The sequence below is a fragment of the Pleurodeles waltl genome, chromosome 4_1 (assembly GCF_031143425.1).
Source record: "Pleurodeles waltl isolate 20211129_DDA chromosome 4_1, aPleWal1.hap1.20221129, whole genome shotgun sequence".
Lineage (NCBI taxonomy): Eukaryota > Metazoa > Chordata > Amphibia > Caudata > Salamandridae > Pleurodeles > Pleurodeles waltl.
The window spans coordinates 189,883,281-189,903,951 of NC_090442.1; the positions used below are offsets into that span (position 1 = coordinate 189,883,281).

Sequence of the window (20,671 nt, forward strand, 5' to 3'; positions counted from 1 at the left end):
TTCACTCTCAGCTTCCTGGTCCTCATCTGTAACCATTAACATGTTTACATCTGCCCTGTCATGAAAGAGTTTGAGGAGGTTCACACGGATCACCCTTTTGGGGGTCCTGCTAGTGCCTAGGTCTACCAGGTAGACGACCTGACTCTTTCTCTCTAGCACTGGGTAAGGGCCACTCCATCTGTCCTGGAGTGCCCTGGGTGCCACAGGCTCCAGAACCCACACTTTCTGCCCTGGCTGAAACTCAACCATAGCAGCCTTTTGGTCATACCACATCTTCTGGAGTTGTTGGCTGGCCTCAAGGTTTTTACTTGCCTTTTCCATGTACTCTGCCATCCTGGAACGTAGGCCTAGTACATAGTCCACTATATCTTGCTTAGGCTCATGAAGAGGTCTCTCCCAGCCTTCTTTCACAAGAGCTAGTGGTCCCCTTACAGGATGGCCAAACAGAAGTTCAAAGGGGGAAAACCCTACTCCCTTCTGAGGCACCTATCTGTAGGCGAAAAGCAGACATGGCAAGAGGACATCCCATCTCCTTTTGAGCTTTTCAGGGAGCCCCATGATCATGCCCTTCAATGTCTTGTTAAACCTTTCCACAAGACCATTGGTTTGTGGATGGTATGGTGAATTTGTAAGTCACCCCACACTCATTCCACATGTGTTTATGTATGCTGACATGAAGTTGGTACCTCTGTCAGAAACCACCTCCTTAGGAAATCCCACTCTGGTAAAGATACCAATGAGTGCTTTGGCTGCTGCAGGGGCAGTAGTGGACCTAAGGGGAATTGCTTCAGGGTACCTAGTAGCATGATCCACTACCTCTAGGATATACTGATTCCCTGAGGCTGTGGGAGGTTCAAGTGGACCAACTATGTCTATTCCCACTCATTCAAAGGGGACCCTCACCACTGGAAGTGGAATGAGGGGGGCCTGTGGATGGCCACCTGTCTTACCGCTGGCTTGACAGGTGGCACAGGAGGCACAAAACTCCTTTACTTTCTGGGACATGTTGGGCCAATAGAAATTTGTTGACTAACCTCTCCCAAGTCTTGGTTTGTCCCAAATGCCCAGCAAGTGGAATGTCATGGTCCAAGGTCAGAATAAACTCCCTAAACTCCTGAGGCACTACCACTCTCCTAGTGGCACCAGGTTTGGGATCTCTTGCCTCAGTGTAAAGAAGTCCATCTTCCCAATAGACCCTATGTGTTCCACTGATTTTTCCTTTGGTCTCTTTAGCAGCTTGCTGCCTAAGGCCTTCAAGAGAGGGACAGGGTTCTTGCCCCTTACACAGCTGCTCCCTTGTGGGTCCCCCTGGGCCTAAGGGTTCAACCTGATAAGGTTCCAACTCCATGGGCTCAGTTCCCTCAGAGGGCAGAACTTCTTCCTGGGAAGAGAGGTTCTTTTTCTTTTGCTGTGTTGAAGCTGGTTCCCCAGTCTTCTTTCCTTTTCTCTTGGAGGGTTGGGCCATTATTCCAACACCTCTTTTTCACCCTGAGCCTTGCACTGTGCCCTTGTCTTTACACACACCAGTTCAGGGATACCCAGCATGGCTGCATGGGTTTTGAGTTCTACCTCAGCCCATGCTAAGGACTCCAGGTCGTTTCCAAGCAAACAGTCTGCTAGGATAGCAGAGGAGACTACCACCTGTTTCAGGCCAGTGACCTCTCCCCATTCTAAAGTTACCATAGCCATGGGATGTACTTTAGTCTGATTGTCAGCGTCGGTGACTGGATAAGTTTGTCCAGTCAGGTATTGTCCTGGGGAAACCAGTTTGTCACCATTGTGACACTGGCACCTGTATCCCTCAGGGCTTCTACACTAGTCCCATTAATTAAGAGTTGCTGCCTGTATTTTTGCTTATTAGGGGGCCAGGCAGCCAGTGTGGATAAGTCCACCCCACCATCAGAAACTAATGTGGCTTCAGTGTGAACCCTGATTTGCTCTGGGAACACTGTTGATCCCACCTGGAGACTGGCTATTCCAGTGCTAACTGGAGTAGTAGTAGAAGTGGAACCTTTCTTGGGACAGGCCTTGTCTCCAGTTTGGTGTCCCTGCTGATTACAGCTACGACACCAGGCCTTTTTGGGATCAAAGGTTTTTACCCTTATACCCAAAATTGGATTGTGAAGAGGCTTTGGACCCTCCCGAGCAGGTTTTTTGGGGCCCTGTAAAAGACTCTTTACTTTTACTCTTGGATCCCTCAACACTCTTCCCCTGGGGAGTCTTTGTGACCCTTTTCTTTTGGTCAACCCCTGGGAAAGTCTTGGTCACCCTAGTCTTGACCCAATGGTCTACCTTCTTTCCCAATTCTTGGGGAGAAACAATTACTTTAAAGGTGTTCTTTCATAAACATTGTACAGCCCATCATAATCATTTACCCCACTGCCATTAATCCAACCATCCAGTGTTTTGACTGAGACGTCAACAAAATCAACCCAGGTCTGGCTCGAGGATTTTTGAGCCCCCCTGAACCTAATCCTGTACTCCTCAGTTGAGAATCCAAAGTCCTCAGTCAGGGTAGCCTCCATGAGGTCATAGGATTCTGCATCTTTTCCAGAGAGTGTGAGGAGTCTATCCCTACACTTTCCGGTGAACATTTCCCAAAGAAGAGCACCCCAGTGAGATTTGTTTACTTTTCTGGTTGCACAAGCCCTCTCAAAAGCTGTGAACCATTTGGTGATGTCATCACCATCTTGATATTTTGTTACAATCCCTTTGGGGATTTTTAGCATGTCAGGAGTATCTCTGACCCTATTTAAGTTGCTGCCACCATTGATGCGAGCTAAGCCCATCTCTTGTCTTTTCCTTTCTATGGATAGGAGCGGTCTCTCCAAAGCCAGTCTTTTGGCCATCCTGGCTATCAGGAGGTCATCTGCATTGAGGCTGCCCTCAATGCTTCCAGAGTTGCTGGACTCCCCTGTGGGAGAAGCAGCATCTCTGACTATCACTTGTGGAGTCCGGGTTGGAGGAACCTTGTTCTGCCTAACTATGACTGGAGGGGGGGAAATTCTCCTCCACATCACTAGCTTCCCCCTCTTTAAGGGTATCTTCAGAGGGGTTGTCTCTAGCAAACTCTGCCAAGAGCTCCTGGAGCTGTACTTTGGTAGGGTTTGATCCAGTTTTTATCTTTTTGATTTTGCAGAGAGTCCTTAACTCTGACATCCTAAGATGCAGGTAAGGGGTGAGGTTGAGCTCCACCACAATCTCTTCTGCAGTAGACATTATTTCTCTAAAAGTTGGGATACTTTTTAAGAATCTAAAGCTATCTCTAGAACTTAATTCAAACTTTTACAAAACTTTTAAACTCTAAAAGAAATGCTAACGGGGACTAACACAAGGCCCTGGCAGGACTTAAAATTTTTTAGAAAAATAGCTCACATTTCAAAAATCAGTTTCTAATGACAATTTTTGGAATTTAGTCGGGTGATCAGGTATTGGCTGAGTAGACCAGCAAATGCAAAGTCTTGTACCCCACCCGCTGATCCACCAATGTAGGAAGTTGGATTTCCTCTGCAGGCGTCGCTGTGGGGGCTCAGAGGGGTCAACTCTGGCTACTCACAGGCTCGCAGTCGCCGGGGAGTCCTCCCTGTAGAGTTAGTTTTCCGCAGGTCGAGCCTGGGGCATCGGGTGCAGAGTGGAAAGTCTCACGCTTCCGGCGGGAAACGTGTGGTCTTTAAAAGTTGCTTCTTTGTTGCAAAGAGTTGCAGTTTCTTGAACAGAGCCGCTGTTCTCTGGAGCTTCTTGGTCCTTTAGATGCAGGGTTAGTCCTCTGAGGCTTCAGAGGTCGCTGGACCCTGTTGGATGTGTCGCTGTTGCAATTTTCTTCGAAGTAGGGAGACAGGCCAGTGGGGCTGGGGCCAAATCAGTTGTTGTCTCCGTCTTCACTGCAGGGCTTCAGGTCTGCAGTCCTTTTTCTTCAGGTTGCAGGAATCTCTCTTCCTTGGTTCTAGGAGCCCCTAAATACTCAATTTAGGGGTGTGTTTAGGTCTGGGAGGGCAGTAGCCAATGGCTACTGGCCCTGAGGGTGGCTACACCCTCTTTGTGCCTCCTCCCTGTGGGGAGGGGGAACATCCCTAATCCTATTGGGGGAATCCTCCATCTGCAAGATAGAGGATTTCTAAAAGTAAAAGTCACCTCAGCTCAGGACACCTTAGGGGCTGTCCTCACTGGGGAGTGACACCTCCTTGTTTTTCTCATTATCTCCTCCAGCCTTGCCACCAAAAGTGGGTGCAGTGGCCAGAGGGGCGTGCATCTCCACTAGCTGGGATGCCCTGTGGTGCTGTAACAAAGGGGGTGAGCCTTTCAGGCTCACCGCCAGGTGTTACAGTTCCTGCAGGGGGAGGTGAGAAGCACCTCCACCCAGTACAGGCTTTGTTCCTGGCCACAGAGTGACAAAGGCACTCTCCCCATGTGGCCAGCAACATGTCTGGTGTGTGGCAGGCTGGCAAAAACTAGTCCGCCCACACTGGAGTCGGGTATGTTTTCAGGGGGCATCTCTAAGATGCCCTCTGGGTGTATTTTTACAATCAATTGCACACTGGCATCAGTGTGCATTTATTGTGCTGAGAAGTTTGATACTAAACTTTCCACTTTTCAGTGTAGCCATTATGGTGCTGTGGAGTTCGTCTATGACATACTCCCAAACCATATACTCTTATGGCTACCCTGCACTTACAATGTCTAAGGTTTTGCTTAGACACTGTAGGGGCATAGTGCTTATGCACCTATGCCCTCACCTGTGGTATAGTGCTCCCTGCCTTAGGGCTGTAAGGCCTGCTAGAGGGGTGACTTATCTATGCCATAGGCAATGTGAGGATGGCATGGCACTCTGAGGGGAGTGCCATGTCGACTTAGTCATTTTCTCCCCACCAGCTGACAAGCAGTGTGCATGTGCTGAATGAGGGGTCCCCAGGGTGGCATAAGACATGCTGCAGCCCTTAGAGACCTTCCCTGGCATCAGGGCCCTTGGTACCAGGGGTACCAGTTACAAGGGACTTACCTGGGTGCCAGGGTTGTGCCAATTGTGGGGACAAAAGTACAGTTTAGAGAAAGAACACTGGTGCTGGGGCCTGGTTAGCAGGTCCCAGCACACTTTTAAATCATAACTTGGCATCAGCAAAGGCAAAAAGTCAGGGGGTAACCATGCCAAGGAGGCATTTCCTTACACACAGCATGTGAATCTGCAGCACTACATGCCCCGAACAGATGTACACTGGGTAAGTGACGTTTGCCATATATCAAATTCACTGCTGTGTCCACTGGGGGCACCCACAGTGATTGTTGATCTGTAAAGATTGGCAATAGTGAATTCTGGTCTTATTACACTACGTGTGCATGTTGATTGTTCATGCCAGAGGAGCTCAGGCCTAGGTACTACTGATTACCCTGGTTCCTAGGAATGCTGGGTTTCCCTCTCTATTCATTTTAGGCATTTTTAAAGTTGGAATTGAAATACTGCTGGGGTGTCCAGCATAGATCCAGGATAGCTGGATTCACATCAGCCTCTATGGATGTCCCCAAAGGCTACATGCGTTTCAGTGGGCATATCTAAATGTAGTTCGTGTAGTCAATGGTAGTCAATTGTCGTCTTGAATTGATTCAGCATTCCTGAGCCTATTGTACACCCCAGATTCGCTGGCTTTAGGTGGAAAAAGATATTGACTTTCTAGTGTTCTATTAAAGGACGGTCATAGTTTTTGGGATTTGTTGTGAATCATAACTTGTGTTCCTGAAATAATGGTATTCCTCGTTATTTTTTTTTAGTAGTTCAGAGTCTGAAATGGAAGAGGAGGATGAAGAAGAAGAGGACGATGAGGAGGGCCAACCACAGGCCCCTTCATCTGATCTGGGTGGTGTTCCCTGGAAGGAAGCTGTAAGAATCCATGCCCTTCTTAAGGGTGAAGAAGAGGGGAACAATGAGGCTGAAAAAGCCCCAGAGTCGGGAGTATTAGTGGAAGAAAATGGAGAAGAGGATGAGGAAGTAGAGGATGAGGAAGATGATGAATCCAGTGAAGGTTTGTGAGATTAACTGAGACATTTGTTTGCAGGTTTACAAGCTAAATCCTTTGGTGTACACCATTGTTTAACAAATATACTAAATGTGCAACTTTTTGACTACATCTTATTACTACATCCTTGCGAGAGACACTGGTATTCAATATCTGATAGTGACTGCTAGCTGCAGATTCCTTACCTTTGTATTCTCCCCAGGCACCAGACTGGATCCAGATGATTTTCGTGAGCAGTATCCCTGCACTTTGGAAATGAGGCTGCAGTCCCTATATAGGCACCACCCAGGGTCTCTGACGTCATTTCTTTTCTTTCCGCGCCAGACAGCACTGATCCAGAAACAGCTACCTCTCAGTCGTTTTTGGACTGCTCATTTTTTCACTTCTGTTGAACTCTTTTTTGAGAAATTTTCTCCTGGTGTGTTGAGGGATGTCTTCTAGGAAGACAGGCTTTAAGCCCTGCGGATCCTGTCATTTCGATGTCCGTGAGCGATCCGCACCTCATGTGTTTGGAGCCGCGACCATGACCCGAAGTCATGGTCTGAGTGTCTGGCCATGCTTCCAAAGTCTTTAAAGGAGCAGTCCCTAAAGATGATTGCAGCCTGACATGCACATCCACGCAATTTGAGGTCTCCGTTAAGACAAAGGTCGCGGGACGGGTCACGAAGTCTGAAGTCTTCAGCGTCCCATTCAAAGTCCTCAAAGCAATCGTGTAATTCAAGGGATAAGAAGAAAAGCAAGAAGTCAACACACTCCTAGTCTGACGGCAGATGTGACCACAGAGCATCGTCATTCTAGGCCTTGATCTGCGGAACCTGTGCCTGGGTCGACTTCACGTCTCCCTGAGTTTCCGGCAGCCGGAGCTACCCCTGCTTAAATCAGAGAGTTCAATGAGGCCATGTGCCTCATTTTTGGGCAGTCTGACTTTGCCGGCATGCCTTTGAACTCCATTTAGTCAAAGGGGGCCCCCATCAGGTTCCACACTGGCAGTTATGGCCTCAGCACGATGGGCTCACAGGGATCAGGTCCTGGATCCAGGCCGGCACTGGTCGTACCACCTCGACCTTCCCTGATGCCAGTCCTGCTGCAGACACTGCTGGCACCCAGCGTTGTCCCTATTGTTGTCCCTGACACGGAGCCAGATGGGCATCGCCTGAAGCCTACTCATGAGACCTATTTCACCGGGCTAGGCCTCAGGGAAGAATAGAAGGGGTCACTGGACCCCTTAGAATACTAGCCCAATGAGACTGAACTTGATTGGCATACTATGTAAAGTTAGCGGACTGGACACATCTCCAAATACTGACATGCTTTCTCCCCCTACCATGGGTAGGGAGGAGGGACCTTCTTATGCAGTGGTGGTGAGGAGGGTGGCTGAGGTCCTGGACCTTCATCTGCCCTCTGTGGTCGTCAATACTAATCTCTTGACAGAGCTACTGCAACTGGGAGATTCCACTTCAGAACCCCTGCTCCCATTCAATGATGCTCTCACTACCTACTGGGTTCCTGGTCCAAACCCAGCACAGGGTCTCCTGTGAAAAGGACGATTGCCCGCAACCATGGCACTGTGCCCGGGGACCCAAGTTTCCTGACTCAACACCTCACCCCTGAGAGCTTGGTGGTCCAAGCCTCTACCTCCCAAGGGGCATTTACTACCGCTTCCCCAGATAGGGAACCCAAGAGGCTGGATTGATTTGGGAAAAATATGTTTTTTTCCCCCAGCCTTGCATTGTGGTCAGTGAACACCACATGCCTTTTGAGTCGTTATTCCCACTCGCTGTGGGATACGGTTGCACAAGTGCTGCCACAGGTCCCAGAGGAGACCCAGTATTGAGGGCCCCATAATCTGCAGGGGTTTGCTATAAACACCTGACTCCCTTTCAGACACTTTCTTTCATCTGAGCTGTTCTGGACATGGTGCAGTTTTAGGCTTATCCCGAATGGCGAGTCAAGGATATTCAGGCTATGATACTGATGTTTCATCCTCTAACCTGGATTTTGGTGAGACTGACTTTGAGGCTGATGGGCCTCATGGCCTCTGCTTCCTGCTAGTGACACATGCCAATGGCATATGCAGGCTTTGCAGTGGGACCTTAAGTTCTAGTGGTGGCAGCATTAGGGGAATCTCTCTGACCTGGTCTAGATATCAGAGGGACCTGTGAAAGATCTGCTGGGGTGGTTAACAAACCGCGATTGAGCCGCTGGCAGACCCCTCTCTCTTCCCCAACCTGATCTGACAGTAGTGACAAACGCGTCACTTCTGTGCTGGGGTGGCCATCAGTGAGAGATTGAGGTCAGAGGCATTTGGTCTCCGGTGGAGGTGGAACTCCACATTAACATGTAGGAGCTCCGTGTAATCTGAAAAGGAGTTGAAAGCCTTTGTTCCTTCTATCAAGGGAGAGATGTTGCAGGTGTTCAAGGACAACACCACCTCCATGTGGTACTGCAACAAGCGGGGTGGGATTATGGACCTTTTGTCAAGAGGCTCTACACTTTTGGATTTGGCTGGAACAGCAGGGCATATCCCGGGTGGTTCAACATCTGGTGGACTCTGTGAATGCCAGAGTGGAAGAACTCTGCCAAAAATACCTAGCTGATCACGAATTGACTCTTTCCGTAGTGGGAAGAGCCTTGCTTAGATCTGTTCGCTTGTGCTGAGAACGTGCAATGTCAGCAGTTGTGCGCGTTGGAGTTTTCAAGTCAGCAATCGCTCTGAGATGCTTTTCATCTTGATTGGAGGCCTCCTGTATGCCTTTCCGCCCATTCCACTCCTGCCCAGAGTCATTAAGATCAGGAACGAATGGGCCCTAGTCTTCCTTGTGGCTCTGGAGTGGGCAGGAAGAGTCTGGTAAAACAGCAAAGAACTCTTCACCATCATCAATGAACTCGCCAAACCCAAAGCCAGCAACATAGACCCCCCCCCACACACAACCCCTATGTGACGCCCTTTCCAACCACTTCCTCCACAAAATCCTGGACATCCACAACAGCTTCATACCACACACACCCCTCACTCACCCAACCCCGACTCATGACCCTCCCACCACACACTCCACATGGACCCCCACCACACACGAAGAAACCGAAAAAACCATGAACTCCATCCACTCCGACCCCTGCCCACACCGCATCTACAACAAAACTAGCCAACCATCGCCCCCATACACTACAACATAATCAACTCCTCTTTTGACTCCGCCACCTACCCACACCCCTGGAAGCACGCGGAAATCACTGCTCTTCTAAAAAAAAAAAAAATTTTTTTTTTTAAAACCGACCCGGAGATCCTCCTCAACTACCGCCCCATCTCCCTCCTCCCTTTCCCCGCCAAGGTTGCAGAGAAATTAGTCAACACTCCCCTCACAGTCCGGGTTCCGCAAAAACCACAGCACGGAAACCGCCCTCATCGCATGCACTGATGACATCAGGACCAAAGTCGACAAAGGCGAGACCATCGCACTCATCCTCCTAGACCTCTCTGCACCCTTTGACAGCGTCTGCCAACACACACTGCGCACATGCCTCCACAACATAGGAATTCGCCACAAAGCCTTAGACTGGCTCACCTCCTTCCTCACCGACCGGACCCAGAGAGTCCGCCTTCCGCCCTTCCACTCCTACACTACCAAGATCACCTGCGGAGTCCCCCAAGGATCCTCCCTCAGCCCCACACTCTTCAACATCTACATGATCCCCCTAGCCAACATCCTCGGAGCACACGGAATCACTATCCTCTCCTATGCAGATGACGCCCAACTCATCCTCTCCCTCACCCGCAACCCCACCACCACCAAAACCAACCTACACGCCGCTCTCCTCGACACCGCCAACTGAATGACCACTAACCACCTCAAGCTCGACTCCAACAAAACCAAGATCATCATCTTCGGCCCCAACAAAACCACATGGGACGACTCCTGGTGGCCCACCACCCTAGGCCCCGCACCCACCCCCCGCAAACCACGCACGCAACCTCGGCATCATCCTTGATCCCTCCCTCTCCATGACACAGCAAATCAATGCTCTAACCTCCTCCTGCTTCCATACAATCCGCACTCTAAAAAAAAATAAAAAAAATAAAAAATCCTTCAAATGGATTCCCCCAGAAACCAGAAAGACAGTCACTCACGCACTCATCAGCAGCAGACTGGACTACGGTAACGCCCTCTAAGCCGGCACCACACTCAAACTCAAACGCAAACCAGAACACAGCCGCACGCCTCGTCCTTGGCCTCCCCTGCCACGAACGAATCTCACCACATCTCAAATCCCTTCACTGGCTCCCATAGACAAGAGAATCACATTCAAGATCCTCATCCATGCTCACAAATCCCTCCACAACTCCGGCCCAACCTACCTCAACGAAAGAGTTAACTTCCACACACAACCTCCGATCAGCCGACCTCGCCCTAGCCACAGTCCCCCGCATCCAACGCACCACCACAGGAGGCAGGTCTTTCTCCTACCTCGCCCCAAAACCTGGAAACTCCCTCCCCACCGACCTTTGCAAAACCAAAGACCTCCTGGTCTTCAGAAAGAAGTGAGCATGTCCATGGATCCTACAATCAGGTTATCCCTTCACGAGATCTTCTGTTGCAGCAGCAGGAGAGGGTTCTTTACCCGAACCTGTCCACTCTCCACCTTCTTGCGTGGAGATATAGCAGTGGCAGTTGACAGCTTTTGATCTTCCGCCTGAAGTCTGTAACGTAATCTTGACAGTCAGATGTTCCTCCACCAAAATGGAAGAAATGTGTGGCATGGTGGACAGGCAAGTCTGTTGACCCCCTTTCTGCAACTTTTTGTGAGGACCTATTATTTATTCTTTCCCTTGCCCAGCAGGGCTCTACCTTGGGCACTCAGGGGATATTTGTCTGCAGTTTATGCATTTGTTGTTGTTGCTTGATCAACCTTCTTTGTTTAAGTCTCCTATTGTACATAGGTTCCTCAAGGGTCTTAATCGTAGGTTCCCTCTGTTTCAATTCATTATGCCTCAGTGGGATCTTAATTTGGTTCTGTCTTTTTTGATGAGCCCTCCTTTCAAGCCCCTCCACCATTGTCCCCTCAAGCTTCTCACGTTCAAAGCAGCCTTCCTTGTGGCAATTACATCTGACTGCAGAGTGAGTTGCAGGCCTCGTTACCTAAGCTGCCCTACCTCTCTCTCTCTATATACAGACAAAGTGGTGCTTTGCACAATGGACTCTTCTCTGCTAAATGTGGTCACGCCCGTTCATGTAGGCCAATCTTTCACCTTCTCTACTTTTTAACGCACCCCCACATCCTTCTAAGCAAAAGGAGAGGCTTCACCGCTTGGACCCAAAAAAGAGGATTGGCGTTCTACCTTGATCATACAAAGGAGTTCCGGGTAGATGACGAACTCTTTGTAGGGTATGTGGGTGCAAAGAAAGGTTGGGCAGTGCAGAAGTGAACCATCTCCATGTGGGCTGTGCCCAACATTAAGATGTGCTATGCACTAGCCAAAAAGCAACTCTCTGAGGGTCTGCACACTCATTCTACCTGAGTTAAAGCTGCGACCACTGTACTTCCTGGACTATCAGGTCTGTGGGGACAGGAACTTTACTTCCTGCAGGACTTCCTTGTTTGAACTGAGTTTGCGGACACACCTTCAGAGATAGTATTGTTTGGGTATCTATTCAAAGGTAAGGAATCTGCTGCTGGAAGTCTCTATCAGATGGACAAGTTACTTACCTTTGGTAATGATTATCTAGTAGAGACTATTTGACTGCAGATTCTTTACTGACCCACCCATCATCCTTCACTGTGAACTTATTTCTAAGGGCAGGGACTCCTTTCGAGGCCTTAGTTTTGACGCAACACTAGTCTTTGTTCTTCATGGCTCTGTGCTTTTGTCGCGGAAGGTAGTATTTTCCGACACAGAGGACGCCAACAATGGATGTGGAGCAGATCAACACCACCTACCGGCTCACAGGGGTACTGTTCATGGAAATCTTCCGGACATAGTCTAGAAACCTGGGAAGAATTTAAAGATAAGGAGTCTTCATCTACATATAGTCTCTACCAGAGAAGGCATTTGGAAAGGTAAGTAACATGTCCAGTAGTTGCACACACATGAAAGCAAATGTCAAAACAGGGGTAAAACTAATAACGATGCTTCAGATAAAATCCCACTATTCGTCATTGAATAATGCAGGTGAGTGATATGCTAATGTAAAAATAGCTATATTTATAAATTGCCTTTTGGGTATTTCAGAATATGTTCAAAAGGGAAAACGTGCTATAGTGCAGTAATTGATGGTGGATGCTGACAGATATTCATAATGGCAATCTCCATGTAAGAAGGTTTCATCCAAGACCAGCCAGAATAGTTGAGTCTTCAGATCTTTACTGAAACACATGTAGTTGTGCTCTTTGCTCAGATTTGGATGGTATGGGTTCCACCACAATATAAGAACTTTCAAAGTTCTGGGTTCTTTTTTGTTCAGATTAAATGGTCATTAGGTGAGCAGAGATGGGAGTGATATCCCTCGTACTGTCAAATTTAAGGCCCACTTGATAGTGGAAAAAAAATGTCGAAATGGGCCTTATTTGTTTGGTTGGCTTTGGTGAAGATATGGAGGGCTTTACATCCAGTGAAACATTACTTTGACTTATATCTGAGTCCACTCTCTGCTTTACATACCAGAGCATTTTTTGTCACATCCTATTGTATGAGTTTTGGGCTATCGGTTTGTGTCATCCACTGCCCTCTTTTGACCCTCATACCCTTTATCTACGGTGATTTCAGTCTAAGCAGGAGATTAATCTAAGCCTTGTTTTTTAAATAATTTTCTAAAATGATTTTGTTCTGTTCTGCATGCACTTGTGAAAATTTAGTTCCCCCTATAATACTCAAGGACGTACACATTTTTAGTTTGTTTTTGTTGAGGGAAAGTTAATTACTCTGCATTTTCAAAAACTTTTTCTTTGCTTCATGCAAGTGTTGTGTTTATTTTCGTATCACTGCAGTTGTAACCTATTATTTGCCATTCACACACATTTTGGCATTATTTTGCCATAATAGTGTTACGTCCTTTTTTTCTCAGGGTTAGTCTTGCCTCATTTTTGTCTTGTATCTTTCCCCACCAACAGAAAGGGCCTTGTAATGAGGGATTTCGGTTGGCTTTATGTAACTCAGCTGATACTGGGAGACTTTGGCATTATAGAAGAGTACCTTATTCACATGGCGGACTCCCACTTTTGGAATATCGCAGTCCTGTGAGAGTGGACACCTCTGCCTTTGCCTTGTTTTATAAGTTGGATCACCTATATGTTATGGATCCATAAAGGAAGAGGGAGGGTTTTTTCTGTGTGTTGATCTCAAATAGTAAGTCTGGTTTCGTACAGCACGGGTTACACTATTGTTTCTGATTTCTGCTTCTCTGTCTTCCTCTATCTGGACATGTGTGCCTTCCTTGCCCTCCTTTTTCTTTAGAGGGAGAGTATTGCCCTTGGGACAGGGAGCTCCAACAAGGCCTTTGGCTCCAGCATCTCTCTGATGAAGAGGACACGGGTAAATTTAAAGGTACTCCACTCTTCAGCATACAAACGGTTGGCATTCTTCTAAAGGCATTTACCAGGACCTAAAGTGCTTGCATGACTGCAAACAAATATGCATCTATTAATAACTACTTACACAACTAGTGAAACTTAGTATAAAAATGCTAGCTTTTTGCATTAATTGGCAATTTGTATTACGGGAGTAAAATAATAGCTTGCAGTTTAATTTATTTCAAGGCACCCCTGCATGATACTTTGATTGGACAGATAATTAGCCCACCCATAAAAGTCTCACTTCCAAAAACAAGAATGCAAATAATGTTCTCTGGTGGAGTGTTTATATGCTGGTATTGGCGCTTATGCTATAGATATACCTAATTTCCTTGTTTGCCTTTCCCCTCCCGGCAATAATGCACTAATTTGCTAGCTTCACTCTCTTGATTATTATCCCTCGGGTGAGGAATTGAAATGGTTTAGTTAGGAAGAACTTGCAGAAAGGATGTTTTCCAATGTTCTGTTATGTTCAGCTCACTATATGCTCGACCACTGGAAAATGCGACATCCTCATACTTGTACTGGACTGTTTTTGAAGCTGAAGGATTTAAAGGTTGCATACCTACGATACTGCACACAAGCCCTTCCCATGCAACAGTCACAGCCCCTGCACTACGCACCACCCCTGAATACATTTTCCCTAACATGTTTCCCATTACGGTGCTCAAACTTTTTTTTTTTTATGTTCTTCTCAGCCACAATTAGACGGTCATAGATCTACTCCATTGCATCCAAGCATCATCCTATATGTTTGTGTCTGATACAGACTTCTAGCCACAGATTCCTTATCTTAGAATGTTCCCGAGGCATCTGACTGGATTCGTAAAGAATGTCCACTGTAAACCCAGTGGGTGTTAAAACTTTAGGAGCCTATCAAAGGCAAATGTCTTTGGCGGACACCTACCTAGGTTGCCTGTGGTGTCTGGAGTCTGACAACGATTCTAAGAACAGACCTGACTGCCGCACCATGAAACCCCAAGGAGATTCGTGTCCGGGAGATGAAGCTCCTGGCAGCCCGACAGTGGAAGTCTCCGCACCGCTCCATGTCCCAAATGGAAGGCCCCGGCCCTCTCTGGGTTGTTCCCACCGGTCGTCATTGCCCTCTAAGTCATTGTCAGGTAAGGCTGACAAAGATGAGAATTAGAGGAAGCCAAAGCACTATTCGACTGCTCCAAGCCTGTTTGTGTCATCTGACAAGGCATGAGAGCTACGCCAGAAGTCAAGGCTCTCCCCAGCACTCCACCAGCTGAGGTTTTTTTTTGTTTTTAGTGCGGGGGCCACTGAGGGAGAGTGTCTGTTGGGTGTTTTAACACTGACAACAGAGAGGGATTGGAGAAAAAAAGTGCTGTGATAACAGCCAGTGCTGTCCACATAACAGTGCTGTTTGTTCATTACATAGGGAGGACGGATGAGTGAGTGAGTGGGAAAGAAACATGGACATTGGAGAGTGGGTGTGAGGGGCTGGATTAACATGGACAAAGGAGGGTGGGTGAGGTTGCTGATAGCAAGCTCACAGACAATCTTAGGAGGGAGGGGTTGGGGCAAGCAGCAACCCGGGCATCAAAAGAATGAGCATGGGTGGGAGCACCTGCTGAAAGAGCTGCACTTTAAGAGTGCGTCAGCCAAAACAAAAAAATAGGGACTAAAATATGAGTGGAGGGACACAAGTAATGTGTACATGCTCCGGGGAGGGGCAAATCCATGAAAATCATGCAAATGATATTGACAATGGAGCCAACTAAAGGTAGATAATGTGCAGCCTCCAAGCCCACTGTTTGAAAAGGGTAGGTAATGGGTGGCCTCTAAGCCCACTGATTGAAAACAAAATGTGTCAGACAAAATGCATGTGCTGCCTAGCTGAGACTTAAAAAGTGGGTCTATGTAATACTTTTTATGCAACTTCCTGGCAGCTGCGCGCTCACTTCCATGCCACTCTTTTTTGTTATTTTCACACTCCTGCCATTACGTTTTTGTATTTCACTGTTCAAAAATGGCCTTTGACCATCTTCTAACAGGAAATTAAACAACTAAAGAAACAGTCTATATGGCTGTCAATGTGGTATATTGTGCACTCACTGTCGGACATCTTCGAAGGTCCCCATCTGTGTGTTATATTTTTTTTCTTTTTTGACTGTAATTTACAAACAAGCATTGTTAAAGCCAATAGCTTAGCCCTCACGTTTTAGAGGTGGGCCTATTGGCTTTGCCATTGCACACTAAGTATAGTATATAAATCCTCTTTTGGGCTTGGTAAGGATTGGTCCTTGAGTATGAGAGTAAATTTGTTTATACTTCCCCTAAGTACTTCTCATCCCTGGGGTATCCCCCAATATTACAGAAAAGTTGGGAAGGGCTCTTGAAATCTGGTGTCTTCCAGGTGTGCCAATGGGATGTTTTTTCTCAAACTTATATTTTGCCTATTACCCTCTGCTCTTTCCCTGGAGAGAGAACTAGTAGCTGTAGGCGAGAATGTGAGGGTGTACTCACTGCTGTGCTCGGCCACTGGTTTCATAGAATACTGAGGGCGTCTGGTTTTGTCCCAGGACAAAACATAACAGATGCCAAAACAGAAATAAATTCCTGAGATTTCATCAATGTGCGCTATGCCTTGAACTGTGTTATTTCTTGTTTGCCACGTAACCCTGTAGGCCATCTAGGCTGAATCGTGTAGGTTCTGTGCAAAGACCATTAACGCCTGTAGAAGTGCGCTTCTCCAAGTATTATGCGGCTCCTTTAGTACCATCTTGTTCCTGACCCATTTGTAAGCCTGAAGTCAAACAGTGGATACATCAGACATGGGATGCTGCTTATAAGAGACATTGAACCTTCATTCAATGTTAGATTTGAAAAATGCATTTCATATCGAAAAGCCTTTTACCGATGGAATTGACTTTTTTTGTTGGCAAGCCTCTTTAAAACTCCGTTTTGAAGACCAACTTTATAGTATGAAGAACCCACATTTGTTGATTTGATACACAACCGTGTGATGTGGGCTGTTGCTGTACACATGGAGTAATGTCTGCCCTGTGACACACGGCCAGTGCTTGTGTTTACTTGGTGCTGCCCTTCTCCAACGAAGAAAGCTCGGTCTGCCCCTCACTGATATGAAGAACAGCGTATTCAGGGAGAGGAGCGCCCAGGCCTGGAGTCCGATGCGGAAACTGGCTCCTGCCGCGGCAGTGTGCGCCGGAATGGATACAGAATGCCAAACTGGGCACTCTCCCACCCTCGTCTCTGTTTTTCTTTATTGTATTTCCCCCCCCCCTCTGCCTGTCCTCTTGCGTACTTTCTCCACTGTTCTTCTCTTATTTACTTTCTTCTGGTCGTCTGTATTTCCCTGTTACATTACGCTCTTTTGTATTGTCTAGTCTGACGGGCACAGTGACATTACTTCAATGAATTTTTGTTATCGATTCCTCGCCTTTGGAGAGCAGTTTATATGGCAGAGTTTATTTGCATGTTATGTTATGGAAATATTAATGCTACAAACGCATCTTATACATTTTATTTTCTACACGTATGTCACATCGTTTCCAGAGTCTCAAGGCTTGTCCTTCCAAACACCAAGAATGGTGATTCTCAGATTAACATGAATAGAGACGGAAAAGGACAGGTGTAAGCGCAAAACAGTGTGGTTAATCGGTGTTGGGTGCATATATTCCTACAAGAGTGAGCTGCGCCCCGTCTAGGTGCCCCCGCCTGCGTCTGCGCTATGGTGTGACCCCGCAGCGCAGTGTGTCTGTGGATGGGACTTCAAATCCCATACTGGATGTCTCACTAGACCCCCTCCATGTCCCCCTTTAGGGGCGTGGCAGGACACGGATGGCGCAACATTTCAGTCACTGGATGGTACAATGACGACTACATGATGTGTGGGGTCTGGATCATCCGACAGACCGTGAATGCTCCTTTTATTTACCACCAGATTGGACTTGGTCCTCTGTACCGATCAGTTGAGACCCATGGTCACTAGTGTAGGAAAGTAGCATCTTTCTGGCATAGTTGCCCCCACTTTTTACCTGGTGTCAGTATATTTAGACTCTAGTACACTGGTATCCTTCTAACCAGGACCCCAGAGTTCTAACCCCTAAATGTAGTTGTATGGTAACTTTTACACCCCTCAATTGCATATTGGTGCACACATGCAAGTCCCTGGTATTTGTTACTTAGATACCCAGGGCATTGATACACCAGGGGTCCCCCATGGGCTGCAGCATGTATTGTGCCACCCCTCGGGGGCCCATGCAAACTGTGACTACAGGCCTGCCACTGCACCTTTCACTCCAGATATGAGTTGCCTTACATCATGGTCACTGCACTCTGACCCTGTACGTCACCCATAAGGTAGGCCCTTCAGCCCAAGGGCAGGGTGCATGGTTCTAAGTGTGAGGGCACCCCTGCATGAGCAGAGGTGCCCCAACAAACCAAGACTCTATTTCCTGGGCTTTGTAAGTGCAGGGAAGCTATCTTAAGATATGTAGTGGACACTGGTCAACACAAGTTGTCCAGCTACATAATTGCTTCACCGAACCTAGGCATGTTAACTAACAAATGTTTTGGAATCCTAGCTTCCTTGCATTTGCCAAGGCTGCTTGTTAGTCCTGCTGACCACTGACCCCTCTGCAATTCGACAACCGATGTGGGACAGCTCATGGATGACTCCTGGGATCTTCCGGCATCGCCTGGACTCCACAGCTGAACTTCTTCCTCCATCACGAAAGCATCTCCGAGAAGGGTGGGCATTGCCCTCCTGCACCGCCTGTGCACATCTGGGTAGACTGGACTCTGTCCACTATTTCCTTAGGTCCTCTTCTTTAGGAATCCAAGCCTGGGTTCCACTGACCTGGTCCACGGGTCACAACAGCCTCTGGACAACCGAGGTCCCCATTGACTTCAACTGGAGGTTCTGATTCAACTTCACCGCTATGCACCCAAGTTCCCTGATGTAGGTACTCCACTGTTCAGAGTATCCACGGGTGTTTTGTGGGTATCCACGGGTGGCCACTATCCAACCTCCCTTATCTCAACGGGTTTCCTCTGGGTCCTCTGGGAAGGGTCTTAAACCACATAAACTCCAACCACGATGCCCTCATGTTATCCTATGGACATTGACCCAGGATTACAACTCTGCATACGGGGGACTGGGGAATCCTACCTACTTACCTTTGGGGTTCTTGGGTGGTAGTGTGGGAGTGATTTCCGCATTCCATTTTTTTTTTTTTTTTTTTTTAGTATATGGTTTGGCCTCCCATAAGGGCCATGTAATTTTATGCCTTTACCTACCTGTTGCTAATCATATTTTTATATGTTGTATGTTTATATCTCCGTTTAGGAGATATACCAAAGTTAGTTTTAGTGTGTTGCAATAAAAATAACATAGTTTTCTAACACTGGTGTGTACATAACTGACTGTCCTGCGTGATATTTCCAAGCGCTTTCCAACCTCTTTACACCCTTCTGGATAAGCCTTAGCTGCTGGCCACAGCTACCGTTTTGAGAGCTCTGGTTATCTAGAACCTCCTACACTAACAGTTGCCTGGACTCAGTATAGGTGTACACCATATACTGAACCAGCCTCCTACAACTAGATCGGAATTTCTGGCAGACACTGAGTGACTTAACAAAAATAGAAGCAGAACTGCGACCATTAGAAAAAAGCGGTTGCTGCGCAAAGCACCAGGATTGAGCATCTCCAGTGCTTGCGTGCGTGACATAAGGAGGCGGAGGCGAGACTGAGCAAGTACAATTATAAATATCGACTTGCCAGGCAACACACAGAAGGCGACCGATTAGGTAGACTGTTAGCATGGTTGGTCAAGGAAAATCAACAGCAAACACTGATCAGTGCCATACAACATGCTAACGGTTCATTGGCCACGACACAGGCCGACATCAATTACATATTCTGTGACTATTGCCGTACATTATACAGAGATGTGACTTTCACCAACCCTGCCCGCTTGCAAGGTTTTCTGTCCAGAATCCCATTGCCCAGCTTGTCCCCACTCCAAAAGGCAGACCTGGGCGAACCACTTCAGTTCGAGGAAAGATGGCGATCGTGCATATAGCCAGGAACAAGACCCCATAGAGTATTATGCTATGTTTTCTGCAAACATTGCTGAACCCCTCCTAGAGGTGCTTAATGAGACCTGCTCTTGTGGCCAGCTGATAGACTTGAAGGGTGAAGCACTAACTGTTGTTCTTCCCAGACCGGGTCGCGATATGTTGAACATCCGGTCCTACTGCCCACTGTCCCTCTTAAACTTTGACTGCAATGTGCTCGGCAAAGTGATTGCTAACAGGTTGCTCACAGTGATCAGTGTTCTGGTCCTTGAGGATCAATCTAGTGTTCTACCAGATCGCACCACCTTTCTTAACATCCATCGTCTTTTAAGGCATATCCATGATACACCCTCAGACCTCTGACACCTTGTGTTTGGACTTCTTGTAATCCACACTGCACCCCATGGGCTTCAGGGAGGGATTCATGGGATGGATATGTACTTTATAGCCTGACTTTCATGCAAAGTGTGGATGGGCAACTGATAACGGGCAACTTTCCCATTCTGAGAGGCACGAGGCAGGGATGCCTGCTGTCCCCATTGCTGTTAGCTAATGCAATGGAGCCACTGGCTTGCCTCCTGTGGCTGCAAGCACAGTACTGGGGGAATCCCAGACCTTAACATGCACCACATTATATCTCTTTACGTGGACGATGCACTTGCCTACCCGCTCAACGTCAGGGCTTCGTTACCAGACCTAATGTGCCTATTGGAAGACTTTGGGGCAGTGTCTGGCCTCAGGGTCAGCTGGACAAAATCTTGTCTGTTTCCCATCACACCAACTCTGGAACCCTACATGGATGCAGCTTTGTAGCAACGCCTTTAATGGTGTTAAGATATGCTTAAGTACCTTGCCTTGGTGTCCAGATTTACCACATTGACTGAGCACTGGAGGATGGCAATTTGGGGAAAGTGATGCACTCAATACGTGACTTCCTCCCCTTTTGGTGCTCACTCCATTTGTCCTCGATGGGATGAGTGCTGATTACTAAAATGATCGTCCTCCCCTGCCTGTTGTATTTTATTTTTTTACCT

The 20,671-nt window shown here is 47.5% G+C and overlaps 1 protein-coding gene across 21 annotated transcripts in view; it reads left to right on the forward strand.

Annotated features, from left to right (window-relative positions):
• MICAL3 (microtubule associated monooxygenase, calponin and LIM domain containing 3) overlaps positions 1 to 20,671 on the forward strand; it is a 1,349,174-nt gene that overhangs the window by 891,611 nt on the left and 436,892 nt on the right. For 14 of the 21 annotated variants that reach the window (XM_069228034.1, XM_069228049.1, XM_069228033.1 and 11 more), the window contains 2 exons: positions 5,761 to 6,011; positions 13,456 to 13,545. In XM_069228034.1, the coding sequence (XP_069084135.1) occupies positions 5,761 to 6,011; positions 13,456 to 13,545 (341 nt within the window). The remainder of the gene's footprint in view (positions 1 to 5,760; positions 6,012 to 13,455; positions 13,546 to 20,671) is intronic. The other 7 variants (XM_069228050.1, XM_069228052.1, XM_069228039.1 and 4 more) reach the window with 1 other exon arrangement.